The sequence below is a fragment of the Echinococcus granulosus genome, assembly GCF_000524195.1.
Source record: "Echinococcus granulosus chromosome Unknown EG_S00002, whole genome shotgun sequence".
In the NCBI taxonomy this organism is placed as follows: Eukaryota; Metazoa; Platyhelminthes; class Cestoda; order Cyclophyllidea; family Taeniidae; genus Echinococcus; species Echinococcus granulosus.
The window spans coordinates 2,823,364-2,849,658 of NW_020170382.1; the positions used below are offsets into that span (position 1 = coordinate 2,823,364).

The window sequence follows — 26,295 nt, forward strand, 5'->3', positions numbered from 1 at the left end:
CACATTAACCTCAATTTACTTGAACGTGTAGTGATTACTAATCATAGATACAAAGTGTTTTCCCTTTTATTAAATGATTGGAACTAATATTTTTCGATTTGGAAGTGTCAAACTGTACAGTCTGGAGTCTTTTAGAAGGGCTGGGGGGCTACTTATATGCCACAGGGCAGAAGTAGAATGACGGAACCTTGAGTGCTCGCATAACCAAAATAAAGAGTTTAACAAACATTTTGAGTATCACGAAGCTCATCTCTTCTTCCTGTCATCGTCCCTGGCGCTTTCCCAGGTCACTCTTTCGCGTCAGCCACTACGTAGTCAATACTTTTAAAATAAAAACAGTCACGTCTTGAAGCTAGCTGATTGCAATGGCACTGACTCACTTTGATGAATTCGATAGATCTGGAGTTTCGACCCTTTGAAAACTGCATTGGGGCAAAGGAGAATGTGTCGGCTATCACGTATGTCCATCACTAGTCATAAGCGCACCGGCCTAATAGTAGTCATTTAATGAAGGTTAAGGTTTAAAATAGTTTCCTAAGAATAGATTTTGCTTTTATGTCACCTTTTCACTTTGCCCTCGCTTCAGCGCTGACCAGGCATGTCTATCTGGATCCTACCCAACTCCGTAACTAGCTTTTTTAAATAGTTCACAACCACAGCTAGTGCCGCTTCATTTGTTAATGGTCCTCTCACAGAACACGAGACTGGACTAGGTGTCTGAAGTTAGATACCACTTTCAACCGCCCTGTTAAAGGCCGTCATAGATTCTCCCATCCATAGCATATGCTCTTATTCCGTCACATTAAGAATCAGCGGTCAGGAATGTAGATCAGGGTAGTTGTCTTTTAGGACAGGGTTCACCTTTTGCTTTTAGTAGGGCTGAGAGGCTATTGACATGGTCCGGAGGCCATGCCGCCGAGCGGAAGTGCAATTGCGGAGACTTAAATGGCCGCTTTACCAAAAAAGAGTCGAGTAAACAACCCATGCATTACATAAGCATCCTTTCTTTATGCCAGAAGGTAACTGTCTGAAACTCAGTATTTAAAAAGCATCAAGGGTTTGGTACAACCCATTGAAAGAGACAATCGTATAAAGTATAAAATTGTTAAATACGAGCTTTTTCCAGGTAGGAAGCAACACAGGTTTTAAAAGAGCACATCGAAGCTGGATGAAAATGTGTATGTCATAAGTTGTATTAATTTAATATAAAATTTGCCTTCACCCTTGTTTTGCACGAAAATTTTTGCAGTTTGTCATCACAGTGACCTGCATGTGGCACCACTTTTGTCATGTTAAAGATTTGACCAATCAACAACGTAACACCCGTTTTATTCCTTCAGCTAACTTGCCTCAAGGTCACTTACCCAAGATTGGTAAGGCAAATGTTTCGTCTAATTTACAATAGATAAAATTTTGCCGAAACAGGAGCAAACAACTTTACCGTTAATAGGTAAATATAAATTTAAAACGGGCCATCGCTTGACTAGGACCCATCTATGTTAAGCCTTAATTTGCAATAATCTAGCAATAATTTTGGCAGTTCCTGGGGGATGTTAATTCAGAACTTCTCTTGTGTATATAAAATTCTTGAAATATTCCGAGGTATAACAATGAAGTAGTGTAAGTAGGCATTCTAAAGTTAAACAGAAATATCGAACCAGTAACAAACTGCTATCGAGGTGATCTACCATCAGACAATCGTTCTTTTCAATATATTGCTTGCTTAGCACGACTAGATGAAACTTAGCGGGTAAGTTTCGTTGCTTAATTTCTACTTATTGCAGAACCTCAAATGAGAGCTGGATATACTCTGAGCACGACTATTCGCTAGTCGCTCATATCTAATGCCATTAATTCTGGACAGGAACGTTGGAGGCTGAATAAGCGCAGCATTACTTAAAAATTTACCTAATCTCTGCTTCGAGAATCAAATATGACACCAATTACCGAAGCCTTTTTGGAATGATTGTAGATGGCAATAAAGGGTGACTGTAATTGTGTGTAAAAGGCGCATTTCGATTTATGTCTTGTTTAGTATTAAAGTGTTTTGCTTCATAAACTTGGGCATAAACGCATCTAGAGTAGGAGAGAAAATGGCCTCTGACACAGTTATGGCTATGATTTCTGTAAACCATTTCTCTTCTACAAATTACATATGTGCCACAAATAATAAATATCAACATTAGAACAGCATGGCCAATAAATGACTAATAACGAAGAAGATTGCAAACAAATCAACCATGTTACTCTGATTGAGAAATAAAAAGGAAGGTAAGATGAAAAATTGTGGATTTTTCATCAGAAATTCAGAACAACATATTTTGAAACCTTACAATAATTTACTCATGCTGTGTTCCAATTGCTAGCACATTTTACGAGGCTATTTTAGTCAGGTTTTCGAACACAAATAATTTTGAAATATTAAGCGCATATAACCCACTTGAAGCATGCAAATCACTTTCGAATTCATTCAAAATATAATAAAATATTTAGCTGATGATACACATTGGTTCTAAAACAAGATGTGAAATAAAACTAGATGTCCTGAAGCTTGTGGTGATGACGCAAATTCCTAAACAGCTTTGAATCGCTAAACAAAGGTTTGTCATAAACAGACCCTAACAGAAATGCAAAACCTGAAAATAATAGATGTTTTGCTTCAGTAGAGCATTAAATCGCGTAATTTGGAACGACTTTGAATACATAGTGGTGGAGAGTCTGCATGAAATAGGGATAACAACTCATTGGGAGCATTTCTATCCTTACTTTTACCACTTCACCGGTGTGTTCTTTGCTAGCCTTTGTCGGTGCAAAAAATGAGACAATGGAGCAGTTGGAAAGAATTATTCGAAAAGAGAGTTCCAAATGTAAAAGCCTGTTTAATGCAGGACTCTGGAGTGACCTGTGAATTGAAAGTTCACACGGCTACTGCAATGTCCTGATTATTAGTTTGGATCTTTGTTTTAACTTTAAAAACAAATAATGTTTCATTTCTGCACTTCAGCTGGGCTGCATAGTCTCTGGGCCATGCCGAAGTCCCTCAACTCTTCTATACACTGGCAATATATATACCTCGTCCTAGTATGCCTCCCTTTGTCTTCAGGGAAGTCTCGTAGAGCTACACCACATCCATGAAATCATTAAATATCCTTCATTAGCCGAAATCTCAAAGAAATCATTATTTGGTCAATTAAATTTTATAAAGTATACATCACCAATATTTCATTATCGTCCACACCCTGTACTGTTAAAAACCAGCTTTTACATTACCACTGCACTTTACTTTAGAAAAAATATTCTAATAAGTATATCTAGTTGGGCTTTTGAGGAAATACTGCGCGGCCTTATGGATGATTGTAATATTTCTGTATGGGACACTTTACCTACCTTAAAAGCATTTATGTTGGTCGGTAATTCGGCAATGTTCGAAAATCGCCTTAGTAATTTATTGCATATTAACCTTTATAATCAAAGGGAGTTTCCCTTTAGGTATATTAGCTGTAGTGCATAACATTTAAGGACAGCAAAAGACAAGAATTAATACAGACCATAAATACTTCGTTAAGTCAGCTGATAAACTACTTTAGTTATAAATCTAGTAGATTATAAATAATTTCAACACTTCTTGATTAAACCGTATAAGCTTTTCAAACTTCTGTAACTTTTGATTTACCCTGAAAACATAATGAAGCTCTCCATCACGGGAAACGGTTTATTGTGCTGATGTGGAACTGGCTAGGAGGCCATTACCAGTTGTTTGTACGCCATGGTACCCAAATGATGCCGAGGGATCGGGAATCTAGTAAAGCCATAAATAAACTATTTTATTACACGGGTTTTAATACACAAGACTACAAAAATATGCCTAACATATCCTTAATATAACGTAGTTTTATGGAAGCAGTCTACATTGAATGTTGAAATTATTTTAATGTCGTAGCGCATCTCATCGCTGAACATTAAGTGATTGAAAATGCTTAAATGATATTAGTAGTCGACGATCAAGAATTAAAATGCCAGTGCACAGAAGCAAAAAGCCAATTCAGCAGTAAACTCTAGAATTGAGATGATTATTATAGGTAGTTTATAGTTATTTACTCCCTAGGTATTATTCGGCAAAGAAAATGACAATTATTTGATCTATAGCCAATCATTATTTCAGTCCTCAGGAAAGTTACAAAATTTTTGACACAACGTAGAAGTTGCAATTGCAGTAAGTAATTTAGTATGTACAATGGAGGCCTGTAAAGTTGATGTGGGCACCTTTTAAAAAGGGGAACCGGTCGCATACGCAAGGAGTTCCTTTAAAAATGCAGCTGTGCAAAAACCGAGTTCCGAGCCATTGTAAGAGCTGATTAAATTAACAATGGTAGCAATTAGTAGTTTACCTAAATAGGTTATCCACTATTTGGTTTTAAAGCTAATCCATTCGGAAGATACTTTCAATAGGGGTAGTCAAATGGCCTTGAGTAGGCAACCCTGGCTATCAGGTTGCTTCATAGGCAGGTATAAGTAGAATGTTACATAAAATATAAACTGTATTAAGCAACCTGTAGAGAGGGTGTTAAAGTCAAAGTAAGAAAACGAGAGATTTGGAATACATCAAATTGCCTAACTACCGCAATAGAAAGTGATAAAATTGCCTGGGTTTTCCAAAAAGCCAATTTTTATTACTGAAGCACCAACTGACTCAAATATGTAGTGTCAATGGAATTAGTAAGTAGTGACATAACGCCCTACTTAGAACTGAAAGTGGGATAAATTTTTGTTCCACGCATGAAATTTGCCCCATTCTAGTTCAAATCAGCATGAACTCAATAATTTGACTTGATGTCACATTGATGCATACTTGCCGCTCATCTTTCCTGATTCGGCTACGACAAGGGTGTCATGGTTTCTTGATGCTATCACATGTGCTGATGTCACCTAGTTCTTTTGCAGTTAATAGCAAACATACTCTCAGAGTGACGCTTTCCATTACACCGTCAAAGATGAAGCGGATGCAATAACGGTGGCAAAAGTACGTGCAGCCACACCGATTTATCATGGGATGGAGATATCAAGTGTGGATGCAAAACTCGTAGAGATTCACAAAGTTCAAAGTTCACTAACCATCCCTATTAAGTAATGCATAAATGTTAGTAAACACGAAAGACCAGGTTAAAAAGATCAAACTAATTCTAACAGAATCGTTAAAGTGTTACAAGTCCTTGATCATATTGGGAGAAGGTATAGGCCCTGTGTGGTGTAGTTTATTAGGTCTTAGAACTTCCGACACAGAAATTTTTCACACTAAAACAGCTTAAAATTGTATTCAGTGCAAAACAGAAGGAAATCTTATGGCCGTGATTGTGCTTTTAAGGTACCAAAACCACATTTTTAAGCTTCTTCTTTTCGTGCGCTTTATAGAAGTAATATTCCTTTGAGGTTGCTTAGTAACATTTACACACTTAGACTTTACTGAACTAATTGCAAAATAATTCAATTAAAATTAATAATAAATCCATATTCTACTCATTATAGAATAGTTAATTTTGCTTTTACAAATTTTGCTCAAGGAAATATTCATAAAGCTGTTCTGTTGAAGTTCACAGATCATTTTCGTTTTATTAATATTAATTACTTTACTGCAAATTAGACCAGTATCAATATTTGAAAGTTGTGTTCTCATTCAAAAAAGCATATAAAACTTGCAGATCATTAGATTTGCACACAGATACCTATTTCCTTCAGTTTTCTTCAGTCCTCGGTTTTAATCCCTCTATCAAATTTACTACTAAGTGGTTTAGTAGTATTTTTGAGCTTAGTTGCTACAGGATTTTGCAAACCCCATAATGTAGACCAATTGACCACTTTTTGACGAAGAAACTGATTGTCTGATCATAAAATACGCTTAGCCACTAAATCAAGTCTTAGGTGCCTTACGTGAACTGTTATAAAAAACCGGATGAATAAACAGAGATAATGAAAGCATGAAATTAAAACATTACTGGCATGGTAGTAGTTCTGATGCCTAAATTTGTTAGATTAGTTTTTAGAGAAACTTTTCGACAGGAGTACCTATCCACGTGGCCGATCAGTATAGCAGCAAATGTACTTATGGGTGAAGTAAAATAATTGAATGAATAAGGACTTGATTTCTGGTTAACAAAAAAACAGCCGTAGAATAGGTTATAGAGGAATCTGAATAAATATTAAACCTGCCCATACCTTTAGTCAGGACAGCCCTATGCTCGGTAAGTGTGCCAGATGGCAGCCAGATCATACGCCAACATTTCGAAAACACAGGAATTCGGATGCTTGTCACTGACATTTAGTTTGTTTTCCTGAAGACGGTAACGAAAAACTGTCATGGTGATGAGGAGACTGTAATGCGAAAAGCAATGCATTTTCTTAGTTAATAAAGGTTTGAGGAATTTAAACGACCTATTATTTAGATGCATCGGCTTAATTGATTTCGACTGTTGCTGTTTAAAGTAGAAGAATCGAAGTGAAAAAAACTAAATTATATAAAAGTGATAAACGCTTATGAGAAAACGGAGTAAATTATTGTAAAGTGGCCAATCAAAAAGCACAACTAGGAAGTCTCAGCCCTCCAAGAACGTGCATTGCTTTGATTCTGAGGTCCATTAAAATAATGGAGAGCATAAACAAAGGGATCTCAAGCATGCCCCGGTAAATTTTATTGCGCACAATTCTTTCCAGAAGCTAGTATTTACATTTTCCAGCAGTGCATTGTGGAATCAGATTTTGATACATTTAAATGCAGCAAAGTTGAGATCAATTCAGTCGCTTGTGCAGAAATCCCTTACTTGAATAAATGAGCTAATCCAACAATGGAAGGTGGAATCTTACACTACAAAAAGCGTATTCAGTCACCGTCATCCTATCTACAATCGTTCGGCTATAAGATCATATAAATCTAAATTTTAAAAAAGTTGGAAGTATTAAGGACGAGAGAATAAAGGCACTGGGACGTTTCTTTACATTGCTGAAATGTCTAGCAAAATAGTTTTGGATAGTTCCTTAAGCCTCAAAAGGAAGACTGAACTTATTGCACTAGTTTTATTAATGAGCGTTTAATTAAAGCCCCGATTTCAACGAACTAGGAAACAAATAACATGACAGGCTCAACAATGAATAAAATGGTCACTAAGGCAGGTTATAAGGGGTTTTAAGCACTGTGAATTATCTAATTAGTAAATAATAAATTGATAAACAAAGTGAGATGACTTGGAAGTTTGAATTCCCAAAGCAAACAGGCTCATTGACATCAGTTTTAGCCAAAGTATAACAAAAATAGAAAATGACTGAAAAGTTGGTAGAAAATGTAAGAAAGAGTACTGGTGGTATGTTCACTTATGTCTATACTTTATAATGCATGTGACTAAGCAGAGGTGTGTATTTTACAATTTCTCAAGGGCTACAGCAAGTCGTTTTGGCGGGCTTTGCCAAAGAACTACACGACCATCCTTCGTCACCTGGTATACTGCATTTACCACATCATGGTGCAGTAATATTGAAACACCCTCGAATATCTAATCACTTTGATCGGGAGAAGTAGCGATTATTAGTTAACTTTACAGTATTAAATTATAGAGCATTCTGGCCAAAAAACCGATACAAAAGGAAGTAGTTATCAGGTCGATATTCTGCAATTTCTACCTCAAATGGGCTATAGTGATACCCCAATCAGTATTTGACTTTTTGGGCTATAATTAGGGTATGGGCATTGGTCAGTGGAACTCTTCTAAATTGTGCTTGAATCAAATACTAACTTTCTAAAATACACTGCTTTTATCGGCTTAATGAAAGAATCAACCAAAAATGTTCAATTCAAATTGACACCCAAAGTTGTTGTGGGAAATATTTGCCTTTTTAAACAGCAATTTCCCACTGAAATGGATAATTTGATAACCTGGAATTCCTTATGATTGAATAAAGGTAATGGCAATGCTTTCCACAGAACTATAAAAGCAGATGCCTAAAGCAAACTAAATCATTCATGTTAGGACTTACTAGTGAAAGTAAAGGAATTTATCACTTCTAAAACGGAAATTTAATATATCTGATGCTCACAGGTGTTGCCTTTGAAAAGCAAAACGAGAAATGGAGTAGTAAAAGTGGGCAATCTAATGTATGTAACCTTGCTTATAAAGTGATATTTGGCATCCATTTTCGAAGATCATATACTCATGACACTGACAAGTGACAAGCCACAAGTTAGTTAGTGTTGCCCGTTACCACTTGTTTTGATTCCTTAAATGGATAGACATTTAGTTTGAACGATATACTGACCATTGTAAGTGGATGAATAAGAGATGCTGAACAATTTGTCAATGGCGTTGTTTCCCCCGCACCAAAACACTTATGCGATGCGAGTGATAAACTTTTGCAAAAATACGAAAATTAGTTCTGGTCGATGTTGAACTGATACATCTGTCGAAATTATAACCCAAGTCACATATGATAATTAAGACACTGGTGAAGCGCCTTACATCCATTTTCGTCTATAAAGAATTAGTTTTCACAATCAGTAGAATTTCGCCTAATTACTCAATGCATTACGGCTAATAATTATGATGTATTCAATTATATTTTATACAAAGAAGTTATCTGCTCTCTTTTGACAAAGAGAATTGGTAGTCTAGGGATGTCAAAGAGTCAAAGGCAATGCCAAGTTCTGCTAACAATTGATAGAGAACGGCCCTTCAACAGATTTACAAAAACAAATCCAGGTGGATAATCGGTTTGGAGATGGAATAAATTTATAATGCAACTCATGCATTATTGACTTCGCTACTCATGTACGGGTTGTGTTTCATTTCTTAAACTCATCATTAAAAAATGGTAATATGAATTAAACTCTAAAATTAAGGCATTTTCCAAGTAGGCATCATTGGCATCCTTACTTCCAAGTTACGCATGTACCTGCCGCTTCTCACCTAAAAGTTGCATTCCAACAAACACATCCTACGTAATTATAAGACCGATCATCCGCATAGTGAAAAGCAGATGCAGGCAAGGCATGTCCCTTGCTCGACCCTTTATAAAACTCATTGATGAAACTACTTTATCATTGTTCTACGTAACAGAATAAGTGCTAATAGCCTGTGTTTAAATTTTCAAAACAATGAGCAAAGTCTATAATTTTGCAAGTTTTTGGAACACTAGTATGTGGAGGATGAATGCAGACAGTACTGGCGTGTTGTAATGTGATTGTACTAGCATGGTAATGGTGTACCTTCAATTTATCGTACGTAAGCGAGTCAGGTGGTGCAGATTCATCGGTAATCTAGGTAGTGAAATATCTAAAAATAGCACAATTACTTAGTGACACTTTAACAAGGTTTCAAAATTAGTAGGATAAGCTTAATTGCCGTTAAAATATTAATATGGCTTTGTCTAAAATGGAACGGTAATATTTGCCCATTTAGGCAAATAAGCTATATCTCAATAGTTTCAGTGTACAGTATTTGCCCACTCATGTTACTTGACTTAATCAAAACTATTGAAAAGCATAAGTTGTATGGAAAATATTGCGAGGATCATTAAGGCCAGGCTATTTGTGATGCAAAATTATTTTATATTCTTTAAGAAAACCTCACAAATGCTTTTGAGTCCTTTCATGTGATTCGACACCAGTAAACGTAACTAAAGAAGCTATTTGGTCTTAACTGATTAGCTTATTTCTATTAAGTAATAAAATTTATGATAGTATCCACCAATGCTTATTTTCACAGTAAGAGCGCTCGGAATTTCTATGCTTTACAACAAAATAGCATTTGCTGCCTGATTTCGTCCTGTGTGCAGAATAGGTAGACAATTTTCGAATAGGTTTTGTGAAATTTTGCACTTTTATTCCATTTGCAGTCAGGGCATTCCATCACAGCGAAATAGCAATGCCACCCATTGATTGGTCTCGCGAGATACTGTGCTCGCGTGTTCCAGCTCATAAATGCAATCTTGACGATTATCAATGAACTCACTTTTCCCCATGAGGTGTTACACATTATGTATTTTGAATTCCAATATGCAGGTTTGAAAAACGCTAATTTCCTAGTGAAATATCGCAGAATCTACCTAAAAAGTATTTTGAAACAATGATATTTAAAAAAGTTACAAGATCTGTTGATGCTGAATGAATCTTGGGTACTAAAGAAACGTTTGTGCATAAATTGCGTTAACAGGTTCCTTTATATTTAAAAGTTTGGTAGTTATTAGTACTTATCAAAGTTTACAATTCTTATTAGGCGATTTTATTGTACAAAGCTTTGGGCTTTGATTCTGGCAAAATAAGTTGATGGAGTGGTCCTAGCAAAGTGTAAACAGTGTAGTGCAAATCTCGTTTTCTTTCAGTAAATTCTTAAAACATTTTACATTTATGCAAACTATACGCCTGAGTCATACAAAATACACTTCAGACAACCAAGTTCTTGATTACATCCACATCTCCTCCTTCAGAAATTTCAGTAGAGATATCCTGACTACACTTTTTAAATACCATAGTCCATTTTGAGTCCTCAGAATCACAAATATTAAAGTAGTGGGATGAGGCCCTCTCTCTATCGTATGCTCCAATACCAAAACAATCCGTAGCCACTTAGGGAGACCCTGATGACTATTCTGCGTGCGTTGAAGGACATTTATGTTAGTACGTCTTTGAGCTGTGATTGGTCAAGAGGGAGGGTTTGCAAACCGTCTCATTGGCTGGTGTGATAAGACGAAAGTGTGGGTCATGGTTAGGCGGGTACGTGAATGTCTGGGGAAGGAAGAGAGGGGAATAGAGGGCGCATAGATTTGCACACAAGCGCATACTCCCTCACACAAACACAGATACGAACACTCCAAAGCACGGAAATGACACTTCGGCGCCTGACCCCGGAGTCTAGCTGACGACGTTAAGTTAGATACAGGCATGAAACGTATGATTGAGAAGAGTCTGCGGCAGCAGCGAATTCAACAAAGCCAGTTGAATCAGCAACGAAGGGGAACGCTTGAAAAGATGACCAGCGTTATCAGTGAAGAATCTAGGGAAACGGATGACCTTGGCAGGTATTCTGGGTATGTATGAGGAACTTCACCCGTACTTTAACCTTGAAGGTTTATCCACTTTATTTTCATGTTAAATAGCAACATTTAGGAATATTTATTTTTTTTCTTCCACAGTACTTTTAAAATTTTATGTGGAAGGCCAGCAAAACATATTGGGTCATTTTAATGCTGAAAGTTCCATTGCTTTTGGGGTATTTTTAACCCCATCGGACTTTTAATGGTTCCTTTTCCGAAGTATTTGGTTCATTAATGGACTTGACACATTTGCTGGTTAATAATAATTTTCAAATAATCTGATAAGTTACGCAAAATGAGAAAATAGAGGTAAATTAAAAGCTTTAGTATATATTATGGACCATTTTTTGTGTCATCGCATAATTTAAATCATAGGTACGAAGACAATGGAAAATTTGAGTGTCATTTCAAAAAATATTATTAAGTAGCCTTAACCAACAATACCAAGTTCAAAAAACTAAAAATACGATGTGTACTTACCTATAAAGCGGACCGGACAATATCTAGAGACCTTTGAATTTTCGTATTTCTTTAACATTCATAGTTGATAGTGGATGGTGTAGGTTTCAAAGTATGACAGTTTCCTATAAGCATTAAGCATAACTCAATGCTTTCCACTACCAAATTTTGTTAAAAGAGACGACAATCACTGCCAGTGTCACGGTCTCGAAGGCGCCGTTTTGACTGTCAGTTGAACGCCAGTGTTAGAAGCAAAGTACCATTAGGACTAAATTTTTTTAATTTAAAGAATGTTAATTTGAGTTCTGCCTTTAGCATAAGCACTGCAACATTCACAGGGCATTCGTTCTAAATTATGAGGCAAACTATTCGCTCAGGAAAAAATATTTTAAAAGGGTTCTTGATTAGATCCTACTTAAAAGCGACCAAAATCAATAAGTATTTTATCCATTTCTATTCACAACCTAAATTTAACCCTTGCAGAAGGTGACAAATTAGATTTATTGGTCTTAAAATAAGCTGCTTTAGAGAAAAATATGCACCTCATTAAAAATCACAGTTGTATGACTATCTGCATCTTCTGCAACCTATGTAAAGTAGAAAAAGGTAGAGTATTTTTAAATTTTTAGTAGACAAAACTGCTTGTGAATGTCTTTCCTAACAGAAATAAAATTTCATGCAATATTAGGAGGTTCTAAATAATTATTTCTATATAGGCTTGGTGGCCTAATCACGTCTTTCAGGGAAGCCTCCTTTATCCTGTAAATAATAAATTTTAGCATCAAGGAAATAATGTTACCAATGTCAACGGTGTTACCAGGGGCTTCAAATTTGTTAGAGAATAATGTGTACCGGCTATGAGTTAAAATGATGACCCAATTCCTCCTCAAATGAACCATTACTTGACAAAAGTCTGATACGAAATGCTTTTGTGTTTTTTAAAGCCATTTAGACAGACATTAAACTTTTCATAAACCAGCAGTTAAAAGTAAGAATTATTCATAGGTAAACTGTTCCACATCCACACAATGGTATATAGGGACCTCTCAAAGTAGCGTGATTTGGAATTATTTTATTTTGCAGGTACAATTATGAGCTGGACTGGGCTAACAGCAAGACCTTTATAAAGCAACTCGCCAAAGACAACATAGATCCCTCCCTCTTGAATGAAGAACTTCAACGGCATGCAGAAAGTAGGCGACGTCAAAGGTGAATATTTTTTTGTCAATCGTGTATTTGCATCGGTTAAACCTGATAAAAATGCAGGGTTGGGTCTATTTGGAATTCTTTTATTTAAAAATCATCTGAAGCATAAAAAGTGTCCCAATTAACAATGCTAAAAGTTGAAGTATACTAAATATTCTCTTATAAAATACCGATAAACAAATATCTACGTTATTTAGTAGACCTGAAATAGAGCCTTAAATCTTTGAAGATTTGGGACATAAAATGGAGAAAAGATATCAAGGTACTAGGATTTCAATTCAATAATGTCAACATTATCCCAAGGAGGAGGTCTTAGCTGTGATTTTTCGCAAGGATCCTTCTGTTTAAAGAAATCTACGGTAAATTACTATAACATATGATACGGTTAAGCAAAATACATTAATTATCTTGAGTGTCGCCATGCATTTCTACAGACATCAGTGATGCACTGAATTGTTTGCTAAAAATCACCTAAAATTGCTCCATAATTGAAGGAGCAAGCTAAAAACGTGTTTTGACAAATCAAATTTAAACGAATTGAGAGTGTTGGCACTGATGCTGTGCTGAAGATTCGTGTTCAATTGTCTGAAGCCGACGTGGTGACTGAATAAGGTGATTGTAGAGAAGAAATTCACTAAATATAAAAAGCAGATGGATAAGGAGGAAACCGACAGCTTGGCGGTTCATAGTATTAACTTCAAAGAAGGCGAGCTATGGGCGGTTCACGCCTACTTATTTATGTATTTTTCTGACATTCTACCTTAAAGCAACATGATATAGAACAAGGTGCAAAAACAAATTTAAAAAAATCCTTAACTGCCAATCGTGAATCTCTACAAAGTCTCAAAAAGTGCTTCAGTTTTAGACATAAAAACAATCTATTATTGGTTTTGAAGTGATATTTTGGTGGGCCTACCCCTGAGAAATAATACTTACAGCGTACTATACATTGGCTTTTTTTGTTGACCCAGTTGAGCTTGCATTGATTGGTATTGCTAAAATTTAATACTGAAAACGCGGCTTAAACTATCTATAGCAAAAGATATCAGGAGCATTTGCACCTGTGGCTACAAAGCAATGCGGTTTAAAGATGTAATTTTCAAATGATGCGATGAGATGCAACTGCAAATCCCATAATTTTTCAGGAACGGTGATTGCAAGCCCAAGCGTTTAAAGATTTAATGTGTTCACCAAAAGGTTGGAACAGCGCACCAATCAGGTCACTTAAATTGTAAGCAACTGGAATATACCAACAAATTTCCAACATGTGATTAAATTTGCTAATGATAAACTAGTAGCACTATGGTAAAACACAAAAACGCGGAACTCGCGATGTACGAAAATCTATTCCCACAAATTGTGGTGACTGAAACTTAGCAGATACCCTGTTCTGATTTGGAAAATGATTGGAAAATTTGTATAAACTGAGTATTTTAGTTCAAATTGGCCTAAAGTGGTAATGCTTGTTAATTTGATTTTCCTTTTTAGCTGGCGAACACGATGCCTAGGCCGTTTTCGCAGTAACGCTGCTCAAATTCTCTTGTGTCTTCTTGTGCTCATTGACTCAGGAATCGTTATTTCTGAAATTATTTTGGAAATTCGGTCCATCCAAAGTGAGCTGATTTAGTGTATCAAGGATGCTTGATTACAAAAAAGTTCGTTTTTGAGCAATCCCATGCAATCGCAAATGTAAATGAACTGTCATTAGAACCTTTTTGGGAATGGGGAGTAAATTTTCAAGTTAGGAAAATAAGATTTGTACAATGCTTATTTTGATAGTGTTTTGTGTGAAAAATTAATCCGCTTTTGGGATGTGACGAACACGCATTATCGCTTGCTCCAAACTGATAAAAATGATGATCACCCATGGAAAAGAATCTTATTAAGCCTCATTTCAAATGCCCTCTGACTGACTGTTGAAGGCAGAAGATTCAGACCAGGCATAACTGATTTTTTCTGTAAATGCCATTTATGAAAGTGCTTGGAAGAACTACTGGTACATTATCGAACTCCAATGCTTTTGAGGTAGAGGCATCAAAGTGTTTAATTAATTACTAAACTGCATTTGAAATTTTTCCCATTCTAATGGTTAGATTTTTATTAAACATAGTGCTAATGCATGCTCTATGAAATACCTGCAAAGAAAATGGGCGCAATGATCATATCTCATTAATATCAAGCTAATGGCGTGGTCAAAATACCATCTTTTGAGGAAACCTCCATTTCATTTAATTCATTTGGGCTTTTTAAATACCCATTAAAAATTAGACTTTTCCCCATTGGTTTTTACCAATATCCTTCTAATCACCAAATGACGTTTAATTTTTAAAAAATCCTTTTAATTTTATTTTACTAAGTGCTCTCTTGCTCTCTAACAAGTTAAACATTTCGAATGTAATGGATGATACAAAATAAAGCCGGGCTTTCCGGACAGTACCTCTTGTTAACATAGCTCCATAGTACTTTTACCATTTTCGGCAAAGCCTGCGGTTGCCTTATAAAATGAGAACACGAATAAGTTATCTGATTTTAATTATTCATGCAGCTGTTATGAATTCACACATAAGGACGTAGCTAACTAATCCCATGAGATGCTGCACAAACGCACAGCACTAACAGAGCTCGCACAAACTACAAAGCATACAATAAAGAAGAATAAGTAAATTAACCTGATCGCAGCACAGGTCCACGTGTAAACCAATTTCACCCTACAGTCGGCGGCGCCGTTAGGCAAAACGTATTATCTCTCATTACATTTATATAAATTTGTTTTCCCCTGATTGTATTGTGCTGAGAGTTTTTAAAAAAGGACCGTAATATGCATTTAATATGAGAGCTATTTTACTTCAATAACCATTTAGTATTTCCTAATGACTGTAAAATAACTGCTAAATGTTGGGGCCAGTTTACGCGACCATTGCGTGCGGAGTACTCACTGACCTCTCGTAACCAAATGTTCATTAGAATGTGGGGATTCCATAAAATTCACGGCATTCTCACCCATAATATCAGTGTAAAATTTTGATTCCTAAAATGATTTTACATCGGACTTTTGCAAAGACAGGTTTTGAATCAGTTAGAGTAGAAGGGATTTTCAAACTGCCAATTCATCTATCAAACTGTAGGATTAATTTATCAAATGTTAATCAGTCGGTTCACGATTATCATATTCCACGTTTCCAACCCTCAGAAGCTGTCTGTTTGCAAGGAAAAGTGAATAGGGCAAAGTAAGTAATATGTGCAATACATTTTATGGCTGCAATAAAATTACTAGACATCCGCAACTGAGAGCCTAGTGGATATCGAACCTGAAATACCGTTATATGCTAAACTAGGCCCCACGTACTTCCCTTGTACAGCAGAAGAAGCAAATACTAAAGGTCTACTTTTTCACGAGTAAAAGTCCAAACCCATATTAGGAGACGGCTTTACTTAACATTGAGCGTTTTCAAGATAGCGATTTGCTCGTGCACAGGCATAGCCTTGGGTGATCCTCGAATTGATGTACTAGTGTTTCTGTTGATATAATCGTGCAATTTATAAGATGAATCGCATAAGTTATTTTGTTACTAATGTTTTAATGAATGTCTAGCGATTGCGTTGTATCATGATGATTCAGAGGGACTTTTGTATTTTGCAAAATATTCGAATTTCCGTAGCCAGTGGTTTTTAAATGAATAGTTGGCCTCTTGAATTTCATCCGGGTGATGCTTTGATCTCCATCCAGTTTCATAGAACCTTTCCATCAAACATGAACAGTAAACGCAAATTCAAGCAGCCTAAAATAAGTTTGCTGACTGTATGAAATCACCCAACTATTGTTCTACTAGTTTTACTAGTACATTTAACGATTCAAAGAAATAAAAGGATCTACCTAAATGCTACACAGAAAATAGTAAAAAAGACTAACTCAAATCTAAGCATAAAGAGGGTACCTTTCTGTTGTATGATAACAAACATGAGAATTTCTACTCACAATAAAAAATGCATTCGTATGCATGATTTAGTGTATTTTTCATACTTATTTGCTTAGCCACCTAACTTTGTGCAGAAAATCGCAAAATCAAGGTGAATTGCACAAGAAATGCATGAATCGGAGAGTTGTTTAGGTGGCCTTTTAAGACAGCACCCACCAATGGCCAAGATGCAGACGTGTAACAGATGATTTGATTTGTTGTTAATATAAAAAACCAACTAGTGGAAATTAAATATGCTTACTCTAAGAATGTCAATTCTTGAGTTCCAAAATGAAACTTTTGGGATTTCATGACGAAATTGAGGCATAAAGTCGAACATGATGCATTTTGACTGCCAGGTTATCGAAATGATTTAGTGTTTTATGTTTATATGCTCTCCAGCTATAGGTATTATGCCCGTCTCACATAAATAAACCAGCATTTTTTACTTTTCTATAGACCCCAATTTCTTCCATTCTGATATATTGGCAGCATGGATGCTCTGACGGATTTAACATATATCTTAAGTCGTAATCATTAACTGAACTTTTTTAGTTTATATAAAGACGCTTATTCAAACAATAATGTTATGTTTGTGGCCTCACCTTGTTAATTGAAATTCGCACGCCCTCAAGATGAATGCTTCAATATCGTAAAAGGCACGCAATCACAAGAATAATAAAACGAATGACCCAATCAAAAGTTACTAATAGTCATCATAAAAGTGCATTCACGCAAGAAAACATTCTTTCCAACCCATTCATAACAATTGAAAATGATGCGCTAGATCCTGGTAATTAATATACACTTTTATCCATAACTCGAAAATATTCTCTTGTCATCAGTGGAGATCAGAGCTTAGCTTCAAGGCACTAACCAATACAGTATGGCCTCCTTTTAGATTATAAAGAACTTTTCGACATTCACGCTCAACACCTTACTTATCTGATGGCAACGCACAATTTCCGGTGGACAGGTTCGTGGTGCTCCTCCACCGGGATCGCGTCGGACAATGTTTACAGCGACCGCCATACTCAGCGCATTCACACCACTCAGAGCCACTACCAGGCCGTTTTTCCTTTGGGCAGCACCGCCTCCATGGATGAGCACCAATTGGCTGTTCTCGGCGACTTTATTCAATGCTGGCAGACCTACGTGAATTCCGCGACCAGGATACAGGAAAACGGTAGCTGTGATTCCTATGGGAAATGGAGGGCTGCTGAAGCTGATCGTTACGATCTTGTTGGAATTGTAACTTAACTCCAATTTTCAAATCGAAAGGAAAATGAGATTGTTAAATACTTGCTCAAACTTGGTGATATATGTACCTCAATAGTTATGGAGCAGAAAAGCTATTAGTGAATAGAGAGAATGGCTCAAAGCGAAAAGAAATTGAGTAAGTTTAAAGTGTCTTATTTCGTAGAGTTTCATTAATGCTTACAAAGAAATGGCAGTTATTTGAATACGTATGAGTTGATCCTACCAGAGTTGTATTTTAATCACAAAAAGAATTAAATAACTCCCAATAAGTTGGAATAGATGCCATGGGGGTACTTCTCTCCTAATCATAAAAAGAGTTACCATTAATAAACTATTTTGCTCAAAATAAGGGATTCTTGGTTTCTAAAAAGTTCCAGATTTTTAAGTTTACGGAAAGTTAGACTATATAGAACTCTGGTTTTGTAACTCCCAGACTCGAAATTTCAAAGAAAAGTTATTTATTTTCCTAAAAACTTTTAAACAATACAGCTAAACAGTACGCAGACTGGAAACACAATGTGATTTTAGAAGAGTGCTAGTAAAGGTAGCAGCATTAAGTTGATTTAATTAAACCATTGTTTGATCTGTCCATTGGAATGAAGCACTTTTAATGGGCAACGTAAATTAATTTAAATGTCCCGTCATTAACTCGCGGCTACTTCCGATGCTACATGATAATTTCACCTTAGATTTTACCAGTTAGCAAAGTTCTGTACTTATTTCTTTTTTAAAAGCCAAAACTGTTTGTCTTTCATAAACATCAAAATAAAATGCTCAAACACGTATGGTGTATCTAGATAAGGCCGTAATCGCATGATGCCTCACTGATTTCGACAGCGCTGTCATTCTTCGATAACGTTTAAAAATGAGTGTTGGGTAGATATCTAAATTCTTGGCTATAATCTACATCATTTACTTCAGGCTCTAATGAACTTTATTTATTGTGCTAAAACCGTCTAAGGTATGGGATATAAAGGATGCGACTCAGTGTTGCGACAAAGATGCGCTCAGCTGAATGCCACGGAGATTCGTCCACCGGATACGTCCACACTGGAAATGACGAATCCTGCGATGCTCCATCACGCCTCTGAAGTGATGCACTTCGTTAGCATCGGGGTCACTGGCCTCTTCATCGCCTTCACGGTGCTCAAAATTGTTTGCCTTGGCCGGAAGTTCTTTACAAACATCTATGAGGTCAGTCTCAAAATCGCGTGAAATGTAAACGAAATTTATTATTACTCGGTTAACATTGAGCCTAGAAAAGAATAAATAAATGAATAATCGGAAGCGTATTGCAGGTAAGCTTAAAAAGCGGCAAAATAGGAGCCCATTTGTTATAAGGATTCAACTTCACGCCATTGAAATTACAGAAATCATTCCTTTCTAAGAATGAAATTGAATTAATGGAGAATGGTCATTCCCGTTTTATGATTAATTTTTGCAACGTCAAAAATCTGGTTTGATATGTATCCCCAAGGGGGAAAAGGAGTTAACCTTACTAAGTTGCAGCAATTTAATATCTTCAAATGCTTAAAGCTGAACTATCTGGTGATACAGTATAATCATATTTACTCCTGATCATTCAGGAGTGTAAGTGAGCATGCCTTTGTAAGATATCAGTACTTTGAATCTAACACATTTAAAAATGATGACCAAACTTGCCAGTCAATGAGTGAGGGTCAAATGCTAAAGCTCTCCTCATCACCACATTTAAATTGGCAGTCATGATGGAGCAGCTAGTGTCCGCAAAGATTGCCAAAGCTAGGTGGAAACACAGGTCTAATTTCTTTGATTTCATATCAAAATTAGGTATCAAAAAGAACGGATCTTGGAAAATATCTTTTGGGATGCAAAATAGAATCACAAATTTTGCCATACTAATTTTTAAATTGCCCCTTGATGCGACCTTTCCGAAAGCGCAAAGTTTTTCTATTGTAAGATTTTGCCTGTACCGGATTCCACAAACAATCACTCAGCGTAAGAGAATTTTGAGGATATGACAAACTTAACAACGTTCGGATATTTCACTGCTTAATATGCTTTCCAAATGTGCTATTTTGTAGAAAGAACTGGCATTTATTAAAAGAAGAAATATCTTAATCTTGATGCGGTTTCTGGCTCCAGCTCACCAAAAAACAGATAGTTAGCACTATTTTTATAGTGAAAATGTACCAAAAGCAATATATGCGTTGTTGTTAAACGCCTAGAGTTTTTTTAACCTTTGCACAGCATAGACGATAATAAATAAGTAAATTGTTACTGAGACCTTTTAACAGATTTGGTTACATTAACTTTTGTCTGCCTCGATTAATTTACACCTTCTTTCTAACCCAAGTAAGGAAACTGCTTACACATCATTCTATAGTAAAAAGCGCTTGTCGATTTTCCGCATAAGTCCAGAAAAAGAAAATTTTCCATCTAATTTATCTTCTGAGGGAAAGAATAAAGAGTAAAGTTTGCCTTTTTTGTGTAAGAAACATTGACAACTCTGTGCTAGAGAAATTTGTTCAGAGAATGAAAACCCTGTTCAACAATCGAAATGTAAGGCTGATACTCGTAAACAAGGCGATTTCAATGAATTGGTTAATAAAGTTGTATTACAACTACGCGGGAGCAAAGAGCACAGCTGCTTTGTTCGTAGCAGCTATTTCATAGCAGTTGCGTAGAAATGACACAGGATAAATTGGCATCATTCGCTAGACATTCTATGTTCATCATCATTGTGCACTTCTGATGGAATTGTCGCAATTCTTTGATCACCGACTTTATTATTCATTTTACTTTAAATATTACAACAAATTTACAATATTGACAGAATAATTGTGACCAAAACTTCATCAGGACTTCGTAAAAATCTTGACATTTTGTGTTAGTGTTACTGTGGTTAAGGAGTTTTGGGCATTTCCCCATCAATCAAATAGATGAATAAAAATGTGGGAAAAAATATCATCAGTCGACACAGTTATCCTATGGTTAAAGTATTCATAATTACTCACAGATGTTAGTGAATTCCCCATCTGGACTTCTAATCACAAAAAGCCGCTTGGAAACCAGAAAACCACACTAATAACAATATGGAAACGAATTCTTTTCTGCACTGGATAAAATAAAGTGTGATGAGTATTTCCAAACTTATTCTTTATGTTATTCAGCCAGATATATAAAAATTAATTGGTCAAAAAGACTCGTGGTTAAGATTTATAAGTCATTGAAATAAAGTCGGCTTGTTGTTTACCTAATTTTACTTCAAGACTCGACCTACATGCTTTGAAATTACTAGCTTTTTAATGAGAAACTCGATTATTCTCGGTGTAAGACTAATAAATAGTCTTACATATTTTACTAGGTTTTATCTAATCCCCAAAGCTTTGCGGGATTTTCAGGATTACGCCTCAACTGTTAGAGTTCAGAGAGAGCTCTGCAGAACAAAATAAGGAACGTTTTGTCAATACACTCTTTTTTCCTTGGCTGCTATTCAGGTGACCGATGCGCTTGTCATCCTGGTATCGTTTGTCTCGGACATATCCTACATAAAGCTGGACTCTCAGGAAATCTCAGCAATGGTGATTCTTCTTCTCTGGAGAATTGTGCGTCTCATCAACGGTAGGTGGACGTTCCTGTGAGCATAATCAGTTGTACGTAACACGTACTTGCGCAATGTCCGTATTTTTGCGTAGGAGGGGGGCTGGCTTCAAAGCAGAGCTCTACGAGAAATACCTCCGTATACATTGCGTTAAGCCTAATGCTGATGCCATGAACAAGAAGCAAAATTAGTATATACTGATTCTTTACTTTTTTAGCTTAAGATAGATGAACTGTAGTTGGTTTAATTCACAGACCTACTTGGCATGTTGTGCAACTTAATTTTCAAAAGGGAAATTTGCCCTGTTATGTGAACATGCGGACAACAAAAAGATATTTTTAGGTAAAATATGAGCTTTAAAATGCACAAGTTTTGTACAGATTTACCATTTTGCAGTAAAAATGAATCCAAGAAACCCTACTTGCTAAATTTTGGGATATTCATTAAATGTTTACTACTTAACATCATGTTCATTTGCTTAATCAGAAGCAAAATCTGTTTTCTCACACCCCTTGTAAAAATGCAATTACGTAGAAAAAGCTAATTACATGGAAACAAAATTTTATTCCGAGATGGAGCAGAAGAATTTCACTGAGGTGAAATGCAATTTATATGAGTGACATTAGAACTCATTAGGTTTTTCACTTGTTGTGACGCGTAGTATCGTATTCAAAAGTGAGATAAGGTTAAGTCTCAAGGCGTTACTCCTCTTCTTTTTTCGACTTTATACAATTTTTAGGTGCATTATGTCGCGGTCTACAAGTTTCTTGCAGAAGTATTTAAAAATGCTTATCCGTTTTGGGCATTTGTCTAAAATAAAAACGCGGCACCCTCTTGGCATATAATTACCTCCATCACTATTTGGCCTTCTATTGCGGTAGTTTATCACCCAACAGTAACGGGTTAGGCGAAGAGATGTGCTCAAAGGGAAAAAACCAGTAATTCAAGATTTTTTGGACTCAATTCAATCATGAAAGCAATTAAATTCCTCAAATTTGTTAATGGACAAAGCTCCGGGAATCCTCCGAAGGTGTACATTTGGCTCTGTATTATCAAGCAAATAAATAATAATCAGAGGAAATGTTCATATCATACTTGGAATTTGCCTTTTTTGCATCGGTGAAAGAGTCATTATTGCATTGCTTAGGTTAGACATGAAGTTAACTAAGGGAGATCCCGAATAAAATGTAGAGTTTCGTTGTGCCATTTAATACTGGTTTTAGCCATAAGAGTTAGTGTGTCAATTATTCCGACAATTGCTCCTCATGAATACCATCAGGGAAAAACTTAAAGACTTTAAGGTTTATAGAAGTAACAGTTGTTGATACCTGAATTGGACTTTACAATATTTTGATTCTTTGGCATTTATAAGACGCGATTTTCAAGATAACCACAAAATAAGTCCACTTTTTCCCCATATTTACCTATTATTTTATCAGAATTATACCACTACTGTGCTAGGTTCATACCTTTGTGTAATATTAGCAACATACAGCATCTACTAACATTTTGCTAACTTCATTATACACGTATCATGCGCCACAGTCCCTCTGAGATAAAAATTGTAGGAAAATCAATTGTGCTCATTTTTTTGTGAATAATGAGAAGGTAAATCCTTTATTTTTAGTTATTTTAAATAAACCCTAGGCATGATTTCAGGACTTCATTGCCGGAAAATTTGCAACCTTAAGATCATCTAAGGTTTAATAAACAGAGAAATCAAAATACAGAAGACATTAAAAGTTCCTAGAGCACTAAGGACATTTGAATTGCACAGTGTTGGGAAAAACTATTAAGCATTGTCTGCTTTAACCTAAAAATGCTTAAACAAATTCCTACTTGTGCAGAATTTTTCTGGAACCTTCTTCCAGTTAACAAAAAATGTGAAAATTTTTGCTGTGAAAATAGCCTGCAAAAACGAACTTCTAAAGAGTCATTGCATTCACCTGCTACTGGAGGATTGTTTTGAATTTCAGCTATGTTGATGTACGAAAGGCAACGCTGTGAATTCCGAGTAATTTTGCAGAAGCGTGCACGACGCCTTCAAGAACGAAAAGTTGATAATCTCCAACGGAATAAAGAATTATTTCAGGTGAGAATCACCGAAAACGTCAACTCCCCCCAAATCGGATGGACAGGTTAATTCTAAGTTTATACTAAGTTGAGCATTTAACACGATCTTGTGATAAACTAATACTATTGATTTCATTTGAATTACTTGGTTTCAGCTTTGTAGGTCCATTGATTTTTTATTTACTTCTTGAAATCTGTAGAAACACATAACAAACCTGGAAGAGCTAGCCAGAAACCTTGGATGCTCAGAGGAATCCATCAGAGACTGCAAACCTCGTTGTAAGTCGATTATTAAAGCGGATGATTTTGATTAAAAAGTTGGCTTTTGGTAAAACTGTTTATACCTACAGATGTGTATCACTCAAAAGAACAAACCCAAAATGCCTTGAAGTCGATTGCCGCCCTGACAACCGGCTTTATGGGCGGACTTGTTGGAGCTCCACTTGCTCAAAAGGAATCCATAGCTCGATTCACGGCCAACAGTCCTCCTGCGCACAGTGCCAATCAGGTATGTATCAGCGTTAAATCTAGCGCAAGTTACGATTTACTGCAGCTCAAGACTTTGCACTCGCGCAACTTAGATTGACGTAGCTTGTTAGGTTAACTATTTGGGAAATGTCTACTCCAATTTTGCATCAAATAATCTAGTTTTACATGCAGTAGTATGGTCATTATGTGCCCTAATAAAATAAGGAAGTTTTCCAACTTTAGGATACATTCCTTTAGTTAATTTTTTAATGTCATAATTAAAGAAGCCGTTTTGGCAATAAGTTGTCATTTAAGCAGCTTTTGTAAGAAGGTATTTTAAAAAATTCTTGTTATATTTATTGTTCTGCTGTCATAACTTATTAGACGAAGGTGGGCCTGTAACGGTTTAATCAACAACACATTGAAGGTTTGTATACATAACTAACAGTTAATGCGTAGCTGTGATGAATAACAGGATTTTTCCTTTAAACCATTTAGCACTCAAATCAAATTTTGCTAGTTTATGGCATTACCTCACAGTTTTTGCCAATTTTTCAATGCAAATAATTTGCCTGTAATACATTTAAGACCAAATAACATGCTAGTTACACTATTAGTATGATAGAATTCTGCCTATAAAGACGAGCTTTTGCAAACAGTCAACAGAAATCCAAATGTTCATTTGAGTTTTGCACATTTTCCTCCCCAAAGGGGGATTATGTCTAGCAACAGCAATATTTGAAAATTTTAATTTGGTCCCTTGAGAAAGATCTGTGTCAGAAGTTTTTACTGATTTGCATCGCTTGTGATAAAATCTCTGAAGATAACAAATTTAATAATCAGACAATATTCTTAATAAGTAAAAAGTTGAGCGACCTGGAATATTTTAACGCAAGCATTTATACATTACTTATGCGCGCTAAATGCAGCGCAATTCGCTTAATTTCTTGAAAATGGAATAATGGTGTGCTTATAGCTCTGAAAGCCTTTAAAAAACCTTTGAAAGTGGTTTAACACATTGGGATATTTACTAGGTGTTTAGCAAACTCTTATTTATGCTGATGTTTACCTGTGGTTACCAGGACACGACTGAAAAAGCATAAATGTTTAGATGATTTTAGCCTTTCTTCTAATAAGTCCGTATTGGAGGCTTCAAAAGTTAGGAGCATATTTTGTCCAACTTGTCGAACACGCAAAAAGCTGCATTTCCTATCCCGTCATTCAGTCCTCATGTGTGAGCTAAAAATGATGATTGAGGAAGTATACATGCCACGCGGACAAGAGAATCTATGAAAATATTTTAGTGAAATTTGAAAGCATATTTGATTTGAAAAAGCAGGAAACATTGACGGGTTTTGAAAATGGCAATAAATATCAAACATTTGGGAAATTTCGATACGGTCGCATGCTTTAATTGTCCGTGAAAATTGGAGCATTTTGAGCACTTTAAATTCGCGCAATCTTGTTACTTTTAGATTGACAGAAATATAGCCTAAAATGTGCACGCTTAGAAAATGCGCATATTTTTGAACGTGTGTATCCTGTAGCACAAATACTAATTTGAAAAATAAATGTGTTTTTCATTAAAGATATTTTGCAGCAGTGGGTCGCGCTAAATGTCGTGCATTTAGGTCCTCAGAATACCTAGTCTTCTATCAACATTTAAAGAAAGTAAACATTTAGCGGGAGAGAATAATGGATTCAACAATAAAACTAATGACCACCTTTGAGATTACCACCATCGTTTTCTTGTCAATTCAATTTTTCACCCATAATTGTACTTCATTACATCCGGCATAAATTAAGACGAATACATTAAGTTGAACTAATTATTCCTTCCAATAAAAAATTTGTCTTGCTTTTATTGTGCTAGTAGAATTCAGCACTTTTATTAAATTATTAATTTAGGACTGCAATGCTTCGTTGGTGAAATTCCTCTGATTACTTTTACGAATTCTCCAAGACGAGTGTCACTTGAATTAGGTGAGGCTAAAAAATACATGCAAATATAGCCCAGACTTTGAACTAGGTCTCTGCTGACGCGAGATGACAAAGTCTCTTATTCAACACTGATTGTTCATTTCTGGTGTCATTTTCACTAAAGGTTAAATCTAATCTGATCATATCAAGCAATTGAGTTGCCAAATAAAGTGGTGAAATTTGAGAACTTTAAGTTTTTCGAGACTTCAAACGAAGTATTTCTTCAGAAATCGTGAATAA

The 26,295-nt window shown here is 35.8% G+C and overlaps 3 protein-coding genes across 3 annotated transcripts; all 3 read left to right on the forward strand. All coding sequences in view use genetic code 11, as the record gives it.

The window, feature by feature from the left end:
• Positions 1-1,270: 1,270 nt before the first annotated feature.
• EGR_00637 (hypothetical protein) lies at positions 1,271-5,638 on the forward strand (the record flags this gene model as incomplete). Its single annotated transcript, XM_024489886.1, has 4 exons — positions 1,271-1,373; positions 1,406-1,450; positions 3,159-3,489; positions 5,524-5,638. The coding sequence occupies 4 exons, from the start codon at positions 1,271-1,273 to the stop codon at positions 5,636-5,638; spliced, it is 594 nt and encodes a 197-aa protein (XP_024355883.1).
• Positions 5,639-10,918: 5,280 nt separating this feature from the next.
• EGR_00638 (hypothetical protein) lies at positions 10,919-17,951 on the forward strand (the record flags this gene model as incomplete). Its single annotated transcript, XM_024489887.1, has 4 exons — positions 10,919-11,064; positions 12,613-12,738; positions 14,224-14,348; positions 17,593-17,951. 4 exons carry the CDS (start codon positions 10,919-10,921, stop codon positions 17,949-17,951), a joined length of 756 nt encoding a protein of 251 aa, XP_024355884.1.
• A 963-nt stretch (positions 17,952-18,914) lies between these two features.
• Positions 18,915-24,193, forward strand: EGR_00639 (Voltage-gated hydrogen channel; the record flags this gene model as incomplete). The annotated part of the gene is made up of 6 exons (XM_024489888.1): positions 18,915-19,145; positions 21,431-21,554; positions 23,511-23,626; positions 23,808-23,886; positions 23,958-24,115; positions 24,161-24,193. The coding sequence occupies 6 exons, from the start codon at positions 18,915-18,917 to the stop codon at positions 24,191-24,193; spliced, it is 741 nt and encodes a 246-aa protein (XP_024355885.1).
• Positions 24,194-26,295: the final 2,102 nt, after the last annotated feature.